Raw genomic sequence first — 9,966 nt, forward strand, 5'->3', positions numbered from 1 at the left:
TCTCACCATGATACAGTGCCCCAGGTATGGTCAGCAGAGGCTATACACTGCACTGCTGACCAAGGACCTGTTAATAGGTGCTTCACGCAAAGAGGTCAGAACACTGGTGTTCCCTTCCACCACGGCCTGAAACTCGCCCACTTTCACGCCACGCTTCCTTCCAGGTGGACTCTGATCAGTTAGATGAGTCACAGGCCAACAAACGAGGCTGATGTCATTTGATTTTGTGCTACTGCTGGGGAGAAGCAGGAGCAAACTGCACTGCATTTGGTTTTTTATACTAAATGATTGGTAAAGTTCTCAGAGTATAAACAAAATTCTAACATTCGAGCCTAATTATAATAACAAGGGAAATAAAAACAAGTACTGGACTCTGGACAAAGCAGTTTACTTACTCGTGGTTTAGGGTATGTTCTTTCAGCACCTTTATGCAGAGAAATGGTCCCTCCATTAACTTTGGTGGAGATACGGATTATTTGATCTGTGCCTACAACTATCGCCCACACACAACACGCATATGATACCTCTAAATGGAATATTTAAGGACTAAGGGTAGGGTTACCAGTGGGAGAGTTAGGTCTTCACTGGTTTCGTTGTGAGGGATGACGCCACATCAGCCTGTCTGGAGAGTGGTCCCTACCTGCTTGTACTTGGCAGGGAGGCTCCATCCGCAGGCCTGCAGTCGCCCATCATCATTCCGCACGTGCTCCCGGACCTGGCGGTACTGCTCCCGTTTCTGTTCACGGCGTGCTGAGGACGTACAGTCACTGAGGAGAGAAGCAACAGCCTTACTTCTCAATCGATGGTTAAGAACAGAAACTGAAGGTTGAGGGAGTGTCACCATAGCAGGGGCAGGAAACACAAAGCAAACCAAATCCATCTTTGAAAACAGGTGCAGGAAATCAGAGTGAGAAAAACTCTGTGAAGAAGGAGACCCAGGCACCCCTATCTCGAACTCCCTGTCACCTGAGCAATGTGGCAGGCCTTATCATTGTCATCCCCACTTCCATGCTCCAAGAGCCCTTCAGAAACAGGCGATTAACCTTCCGTTAGACCTATGAATCTATGACACTACACCCATTTTTTGCCAATCTAATGTCTCCATCAGGAAGGCTTTTTGACTTCTTCCCCTCCTTCCTTATCCTCAACTATTTATTTTTCTGTTCATTTTAAAGCTTTTCTGCTGACAAGGAAAATATGCACTAACTGCTGTTTTAACTGCTGGTTTCATCACAACTCCAACTTTGTGCTGGCAAAGGTTAAAAGAAAAATTGATCTGTGAGCTCTTAAGACATGTTTTAATATGCACAAAGGCTGTTGGAATATCAGTTCCAGCTCTCAATAGGTTTTTGACGTATCATTCCAAGGTACAAACAACATCAGCAAAAAAATACAATCCAAAACAAAACCGCATACACTCAAACACACACACGCACAGTGACACAGGTACTTAAAAAAGCCTCCAACGCCTCACACAAACAAACCGTGTCCCTGCACATGCTTCCTGCCCTGGGGAGAGGACGAGAGAACAAACAGCTTCTGCCAGCGGTTAGTCACATTGTTTAAGGTGCTGCTAAAACGCACTCCGACACCACACAACGACTGCAGTGTTGTCACAGGTAAAAGGAACAGAACAAAGGCAGCGAGTATCTATACAATACAAATTTACCCTTCTGAAGACCGCCTCTCCTAACCTGATCTAGCACCTTTCCAACAAATCCTTCCTACTGCATAAGTTACAATACTTCATCGTCACAATCTCCAAAGTCCTTCCTCAAAAACACGCAACACATGACACTGCACAATCTCGTCATGGCAGAACGCATTTTCTCCCTGTTCTTTATGTCTCTGACATGAAGGAAGAAGACTGCAGTAGCAGAGGCTCTCTTTTAGCAGGGTTAAGATTAAAACCAAATATTGTAAACTAATGTGCTGTTGAGGGAACTTTTGTCTTCACCTAAACTCCTTGTCGACAGGGTTCTATCCCGCTGTCTCAATGCTGCCATCACACTTCACCACAAAAACCCTATTTCATTCTATCATGCAGCCTGCAAACACGAGTGAACTAGGGTTGAGGCCAACTCAAGCCTCCAGTGGTCCCTGCTGAGATGAACCACAGAAAGCCACGGCAGCGGTATGTTTGAGAGGACATTGTTTGCTGAGGCCACAGACAGTCACCGGTAAGGGGAAGATCGGGAAGACAAACCACATGAGGCAGAACCATATGAACATCACACGGGCTTTTGCGAAAGCCGAAGACAGCTCATTTTCAGAAAAGCTACTTGGGAGAGCTGCAGGAGGACCTGGCTGGACACACAGCACGTGACTCACTCTTCAGGGAAGAACTCCAGGGTGCGGCTGCCAGAGGAGATCTGGCACATGGTGTGACTGCGACGCTGGCTGAACCCTGCTGTTGTTGGAGACTTGTAGTGGATGTTCACAGATGGATAGGTCCTCTTTGCTGGTGGGGGACTCGAGGAAGAGCTGAACAGTCGGCTGAAGCTAAGGACAGAAAAAGGCCAATAAATAAGGGAAAAGGTGCCTGGGGAGACAACACGCCGTAGATTCACAACAGGGAAGCAAGAGCTATGCAATCAGGGCTGTAAGCCCTCTGAGAAAACTGCCTGGCTTCAAACATAGAGCCAAGTCCTCACTTGGACTGACACAGTGTTATCGACTTCCACAACCAGATAGCTTCTGAAGACAGCCCTTTATTAAAATCGTTTGCCAGCATATGTACGTTTCCTTTCCAGGACACTCGTGATCTTTTTCAGCTTGTAAAAGAAAACCAACACTGATGTTCACATCTGATTTTAATTTCGATAAGGACAAAGGAAGCCCTTGAAGGCAAAAGGGTTCAGCTAACAACAACTTTAGTTGATGTTTCATTAATGTCAGAGTCTATTAAGTTGCTCTCTGAAGTACGTAGAAATGGCAACACTCCCCCTTTTCTTAATCTCACACAAACCACCAAAGAACTTACAACTGCCAAATGGTGGATTTCTTCTTCTCCTGGACGGACGGGTGCTCACGGGAAGCTCTAAGGACAAACACAGCAGAAGAAAGTTCATTTCAGCATCTCTTACCCAAGTCCCTACCAAGCAGCAAGGCATTTCCACCAAGGAAGCCGTGTCAAAATTCAGAATTCATTCTGACATGTTTTGAAACACAACAGAAGCAGTGACATGTCCTGCCTTCAATGTAAGCACACCCAACCACTTTATGCTTCAATGTTGACATGAAGTGCAAATAAGCGTGTTCAACTCAAAGCTTTATCAACTCCCTGCATCATTATCACAGCCACAGTACCAGTCTGGTAACTACAATCTCCAGCATTATATTCACTTCAAGCTATAGCATTTAGAATTCATTAATTAGAAGCAAAATTCTTCCCTACAGCTTCTTCTAGCTTAATCGGCACTCAAGAAACAAGCAAGGCGAACAACTGCTCAGTGTCTCCAAATAACAATGGCAACTGAAGACTGGCAACCCAGGTTCAGGAGTAAGAAAGAAAGAATCAGATTGCAGGAGAGAAGCATCTACGGTCCGGAAAACTTCCAGCACTTCTCGACCCATACCCTGGTAGGAGTTTCCACTGACCTCAGGTCAAACGTGTCCAGGCTCTGCCCCAAATAGGAATGTTCACCAACACTGTCTCACCTGATCATCTCAGTCCACCTGACAGCCTCCTGGAGCTCCATCAACCTCTCTTTGTACTGATTGCGCTCCATCAGAACCCGGGCCATTTCCACACGAGTGAAGCGGCGGCGCTGAGCTATGGGAATGTTGTCCTGCAGGGGGGAGGAGCACTGCTTCAGCCAGACAAAGATGGAAGGGGATTGACGTTAGTAGAGGGCAAGTCAGGAGACAGAAAGACATATTTGTTAGTTCTCCTCCTGTTTGGTTTCATTACCCCGATTTCCCCATATGAGGTGCTAATTCTAGACAAGTGAGGTCCAAACTACTGCCCACAGACCTCTGGGATGTTCTGCAAACCCATGGAAATTAGAATTCAAACCACCACCAAACTGAAAACCCCATCCAGGGACTATTGCCAGTCAGGTGCTTTGACAGTCTACAAGGAATTATGAAAGTTGACATTAGTTTTAGTTCATTAGCAAACCCAGGCAGACGCAGCACAGAGCACCTCGTAATGCCACCCGTCCGCTCGAAAGGACTGGGAAGGAGGCGTTCTGCTAGTACACACTGACAGGGCACAAGAAACTAAAGAAAGGCCTTCTCCTCTTCGGTGACACACCTTGGCCTTCCAATGAGGGCACATGTGACCTTGGGTTAGGAGGCAATAGGAATGAGGTCCTGTTTGTCTCTCTTGAGGAGCAGAAAATGAGAACACATGGCTAAGCTGGAGAAAGTACCTGTCTGAGAAGACAGTCATAAAGATTGTCATAAGACAATCACAAAGATTTTTGGATTTTTTATTACTACGAAGTGGCGCTGGGATGTGCCTAGACTGAGTCAATTCGCAAGCTCAGCCTGGTTGGTGGGTAATGCTCAGAGCTGGAACAGCACAAATTAACTAACCCCCTCTCCATCCTCCCTGGACTTGGAATAAACCTGTTCAACCAGAACAAATCAGGAGGTGTGTAAATAAAGAATTTTACACATTTTTTTTTTAATTTAGAAAAACAGACCTCCTGTCAGTTCAGCTTAAAAGAAAACCAGTCCTCTGCAGCATTTCACAGGCACATCTTGAAAACTTTCCTATCTATCTCAACTCTCAGCAGACCAAGTTCACCCCCATTAAAAGAATTCCATTAGACTTGAACTTGCTCCGGTACCTTTTAGAGAGTAAGAACACAGTGAAAAGAAGTGTATCTAATTGCCTGCCCTAGCAGAGTGACATTTACATGGAAAATCTCCATTATCGCTTTGGCTTGCCTTTTTTTTTTTTGGCTTCAGCTGATCTTTGTTGAAAAGCCTCTACCCTAGCCAAAACAGTTTGAGGAGCTGTCCTAGAACAGCCCATTAGCCTTCTCTGCCTGTACCCAGCTAACAGGCAGCACTGTCTTCTGTGAAAGAAATCATGAGAAAAACGACGACGCAAGACTGCAATTACGGAACTAATGAGAGGAGGCAGTGACTGCTGCACAGCTGTCTGTAGAACCTGCATTTCACTGCACAATGTTCTCAGGCTTACAGCTTTACTGCCAACACTGAGACACGGTCCTCAGGTCTGGCTGCACGCTAGACTGTAATTCAGCATTACGGGAGAAACTGGCACTGCTCTGCAGAAACCACACTGTGGTTCCGTGCATGGAACTGCCGCTGTGCCGGCTGCTCGTCTTTGCCAACCTATGGTCTGAAAGTCAGACAGAGAGGAATGTCACAGCATCTGTCTATCAGCAACAACCCACAGCTGGCCAGCTCTGCCCTCATGGTTAACAAAAGGCAGATCAACCTGCATCTCAGGACTCAGATACATGAAGTACCACAGAGTAAGTACATAAACCCCCTTTCCCCACAGGCATTTTAGTAATGTAATATACCAATTCTGTACAGAGATAGCTGCTTACATCCTCCACCTCCTCTTTGGGTTCTCGTCGGGCAACAATCGCTTCAGATTTCACTCTAGGAAACAGGAAGAAAGGCATCAAACCAGCAAGTGATACCATGGCTGGCCCTGAGGTGTTTTCGGAGGAGAACCATCTACGGGAAGGTCTCTCTGCATGCAAGGAAATGTTTAAAAAATGCGAGCTAAGTGTACAAACTATGAGATGCTTCTGACATTTCCCCCTCTCTCTCGCTGCGTGTTACTCTGAACAGCTTCACCAACATCACCCTATTTCTTTGGAACATTTAATGTATGCACCAAGATACCGACCACTGCAACAGTCCAGCCAATTCCCATTTCACAGCCATAATCTATGCTCAAATGTTTGATGAGTTCTTCACCATGGGAAAACTGAGCCTTTATCAGCAGTGAAAATGTTGGCCTAAGTTCTTCTTCTGGGCTGCTTCTGTTTTCAGTGCAGTGAAAAAAGCCTCCAATGTGAAGAACAATTTGCCAAAGAACAGAACATCAAATCCGTGTTAATGAAATACTTAAACTATTTATCTGAGTGCTTTTGACTTCTCACTCCACATCGAGCGCAGTCGTGCACCACCTGAACTACAAGCACTGTTAGGAACAGCAATGGCTCTGCAGAAAAGCCATGCTGTCTCCAACTCCTAAGGCAGCATGCTGGCCAGGGCAAGGTCCATCTCCCCGCTGCATAATACATTCTAGATATTATGTATGAGAGACACAAAAAGGCATTTTAAGAAACAGACCTATTTCCACTGCTCGTGAGGCTATCTGCATTGCAGACGTTTTGAACAACGAAGAGAGCAGTCAGTGTTATTCTTGGTGATTCTGTGCTCGATCGCAGAGGTAACCTTCCAGATTCCAGCTGCAATGTAAACCCTGTCCTCTGAGTTAAGGTACTCCAGTGCAATGCACAGCGAGTCAAAATGTAACTGTGTGCTTTGAGCCTCGTGGGCATCTTCGGTTTTATGGCTGTGAAATCATCACAGGCTTTACTAGGCAGCCAAGGCTCCGGTTCCTCTAGTTTGAATGGAAAATAAGAAGTGGGATCTCTCCCAAAGCCTCCTGCATAGCCCTTTAAAACCTCTCTGCCTCTTCTTCTCATTCTGAACATGCACAACGAAACAATTAACAATACTGGCATTTAAATGTTGTCTGTGGGAATCTGTATTAGCTCTTTCATTAAATGAATGAGTATTCATTCCTCTCAGGGCTGTCTTGGCTGTTGTGAGGATCGACAGTTTCTTACAAAACTACTAGGTTTGCGATTCTCTTTTAATTTCTATTTATTTATTTATTTATTTTTAAACTGCAAATTGAAATTCCAAACACTTCAATCTAGGGAGTCTGGATTTGCAGCTGCTCCTGCAGCATCCTAGTCCTGAGGAGGAAAATTCTGTGTGTTTTCTCAGGTTCAAAAATCCATTTCCAGGCAGTAAAAACAATGTAACATTAAACCATCCATCAAACACCTCCCATCAGCTCTGTAAGGCACCTCTGAATTCCAACAGTAAACTCCATAAGGGAAACGGAGGAAAACTAGGAGAGGAGACAGGCTTATCACTCATGTCCTTTCAGCTCCCCGGGGCAGGCTACGAATCACTCACCTTTTCAGCTCCTCCTCCAGCTCCTTCACTCTAGTTTCCATCTTGGCTTTGGCCTGCTTTGTTGCTTCGAGCTCTCCCTTCAGCACTTCTTGCTCTCCAGACAGCTGGTCCACCTTGGCAATCAAATCATTCTTCACAACGTTCAAAGCATTTCTTGAAGGTGTGAAAGGGACAATAAGCAAAAATGCCCAAAACCAGCAGCGGTCCATAAGAGAGAGCTGAAACTAAAGTCACAGGCACTACAAGGAGAGTTGAAACGAGTGCATCTCAACAATCCAGTCCAGCTGTAACCACAGAAAAGTTTTGGCAAGAAGGAGTTGTAGAATAACACAGAAATCACCATAAGTGGATGAGGTTTGTCCAGTCCTTTATCCTGACCGACAGACCAACATCTCCTTAAGATGATGTCGGAATCCTGCATAAAGCAGGTGTAGGGTAAGCCATCGCCTGCAAAAGGTTCAAATCTATTTTTAACAGAATGAGGATCTGAAACGCACCTTTCAGAACTGCTGAGGTCTGTAATTGTGGATAATTGTAGATGATGGCGATATAAATAAGCATTTCCAATCACCTCTGAAATACCTTAAAATCCTTTAAATCGTCAGCTTCCTATCACAGTAAGTTTCCAACTCTCTGCTGAGAGTCCGTGGCCTTCCTCTCCCCGGATGCTTAGCTTTAGCGTCTGGTTTGCAACTTTCTCCATCAAGTCCATTACACTTCCTGCTGCCGCTTCTCCTTTCTCAACAACTACGGTTTTGAAAACTCTTCTCAATAGTAAGAAAATTTCCTTTTCAAATAGCAAACTTTGCAAATAAAAACTTCCAAACGGCAGCATCCTCACAGAGGCTCAGAGCCGCCTCTAGATTCCCACTGAAGCTAATGAGAAGTCTGCCACTGATTTCAGTTAGGATCAGACCCTACTGGCCCGTGCCCAGAGACCTCACCCAAGGGACTGCAGAAAGGAAACAGCTGGGAAAGTCGCTCCAAAGAGCAATTCCTCTTCTACAGCTCAAGGAACAACAAGTATTCAAGGGAACCTGTTAGATAAAGGAGCAAGTCCTGCTGAGGGGGCCCCTGTGAGATCTAGCCAAGACCTACTTCAAGACGACACCTCATTTCTAACTCGGCAGGCAGTTCAGAGCATACAACAGTTCCTTACTTGGTCTCCAGCAGCTGCGAGTTCTCCAACAGCAGATTTCCCACTTCCTTGCCCATTCCTGAAAAGAAAGGCCAGGCAGTTTTCACCTGCTCTCCTAGAAATAGGAAGCTTGTGTGGCCCTGCCTGACTCATGCTTGAGGAAAACACTTGTTCGGCTTCCCTAGGCTTCTGTGTCCTGCTGTGGAGAGTGAAGTGCCTCTTGCTGAGAGACCATGCAGCACCAAGATACCCATGCGTCCTTCTGTGAAGAGCCCAAAGAGAGACCGAGCTTCTTACCCCCGCTTTCACAGACTGCTCGAGAGGGACAGAGACGAGGGCTTCACTAACACCATGGTTCAGCCATGAGCTACTGCAACCATTTTTTGTCATCACTCATACGGAAAGAAGGTAGAATTTCACGGGTTTTTCACAGAGGACAGCAGAACACTGCCCAAATCGGCAGTCACATCTGCACATCAGTAACTTACTTTCTTTGTTAGCATAAGCCAAATTTTCCATTTCTCGAAACACAGCTGGGCTCGTAGTTGTGACCAGTTTCACATACATGAAAGGCGGAATTTCCATCACCAGCCTTCCACTAGAGCAATTTTAATAGGACTTTAGATTGTCCATTGCTCTATCTATCTACCTTTAACACTTTTCTCACGGTGTTTCAAATCTGAAGTCTTAGTCCCACCACTTAAGACCCTCACTCAAGAAAATACCTACAGCAGACACACTGCCCTTGCACTTGGGCATCCATGTACAATGACTGCAATGTGCAGGTTGGGTTACAAGCACTTTGAAAACCTGGGGCTAAGAGCGAAGGTCGAATTCGGTATTTCATAAATCTGAATGAAAGGAATTTAGGGACCAAAAGCACATCTGCTCTGTTTCCTGCTGCTAGGGACTTGCTGGCCCCCGGGGTCAGCTTCTGGCTTACTGTAGGGAATAGAGGCCATCTGAGAACTAAAGGCAAAGAGGCCTCTCCCCGTCAGAGGAGAGTACTGAGGGTTGCAGCTCATTTCTCACCACAGGTCGCAGAGCATGAAGACTCACAACCATGAGTGTTCGTGCTGAAGTTCTCCTCGTCCTGCCCTCTGAACTAACTCTTCCTTTACAGCAAAGACATCAGCAGTTTTCATGATCCGTTATTTACTGATTAATTAATATTTGCAATAAAATAAAACCAACACAAACACGAAGTAAATGGAAGTTAGAGAAATATGTAGTGTACAAGTGAGAACACATCACGACACTCCAACATACAGATCCTCTTCCCCCAGTTAAATGGGATGAATTCATGATGGCCAAAGCGAATTCCCAGCAAGAATGAGTAAGAAGCAGCATTTTCAAACAATTTTTGAAAAGTTAGCAGACAGATAATTAATCACTTTGATGTTTCAGCCAATGTCCTTTGGTTTCTGTGTCAGAGAATATTGCAGACAGCAAAAAAGTGGCGCTAACCGCAATGTAAACGGAGGCGTGTTTGTGTTTGGTGAACGAACTACAGCCCTTTCACTTGTGGCATGCCATTGTGTTGACTGAAAGACCAAGAAGTCATCCACTTACTAGATGATTTTCTTGTTCCTTTTTAGTGATTCTACAAATGATCAAATAAATATTTAGCCAGTAAGACATTAAAATGGCACAAGGAGGTTGCAGGTGCTGAGGGA

General features: G+C 45.3%; 1 protein-coding gene across 1 annotated transcript in view; it reads right to left on the reverse strand.

The window, feature by feature from the left end:
- The window catches only part of MAPK8IP3 (mitogen-activated protein kinase 8 interacting protein 3), a 36,837-nt gene that overhangs the window by 14,343 nt on the left and 12,528 nt on the right, over positions 1-9,966 (reverse strand). The window contains exons 4-10 of the mRNA XM_010134783.1: positions 8,312-8,369; positions 7,153-7,305; positions 5,508-5,589; positions 3,661-3,812; positions 2,984-3,040; positions 2,332-2,502; positions 641-767 (exon numbers count right to left, since the gene is read on the reverse strand). Coding sequence (XP_010133085.1) covers positions 641-767; positions 2,332-2,502; positions 2,984-3,040; positions 3,661-3,812; positions 5,508-5,589; positions 7,153-7,305; positions 8,312-8,369 — 800 coding nt within the window. The remainder of the gene's footprint in view (positions 1-640; positions 768-2,331; positions 2,503-2,983; positions 3,041-3,660; positions 3,813-5,507; positions 5,590-7,152; positions 7,306-8,311; positions 8,370-9,966) is intronic.

The sequence above is a fragment of the Buceros rhinoceros genome, unplaced genomic scaffold, assembly GCF_000710305.1.
Source record: "Buceros rhinoceros silvestris isolate BGI_N320 unplaced genomic scaffold, ASM71030v1 scaffold32784, whole genome shotgun sequence".
Lineage (NCBI taxonomy): Eukaryota > Metazoa > Chordata > Aves > Bucerotiformes > Bucerotidae > Buceros > Buceros rhinoceros.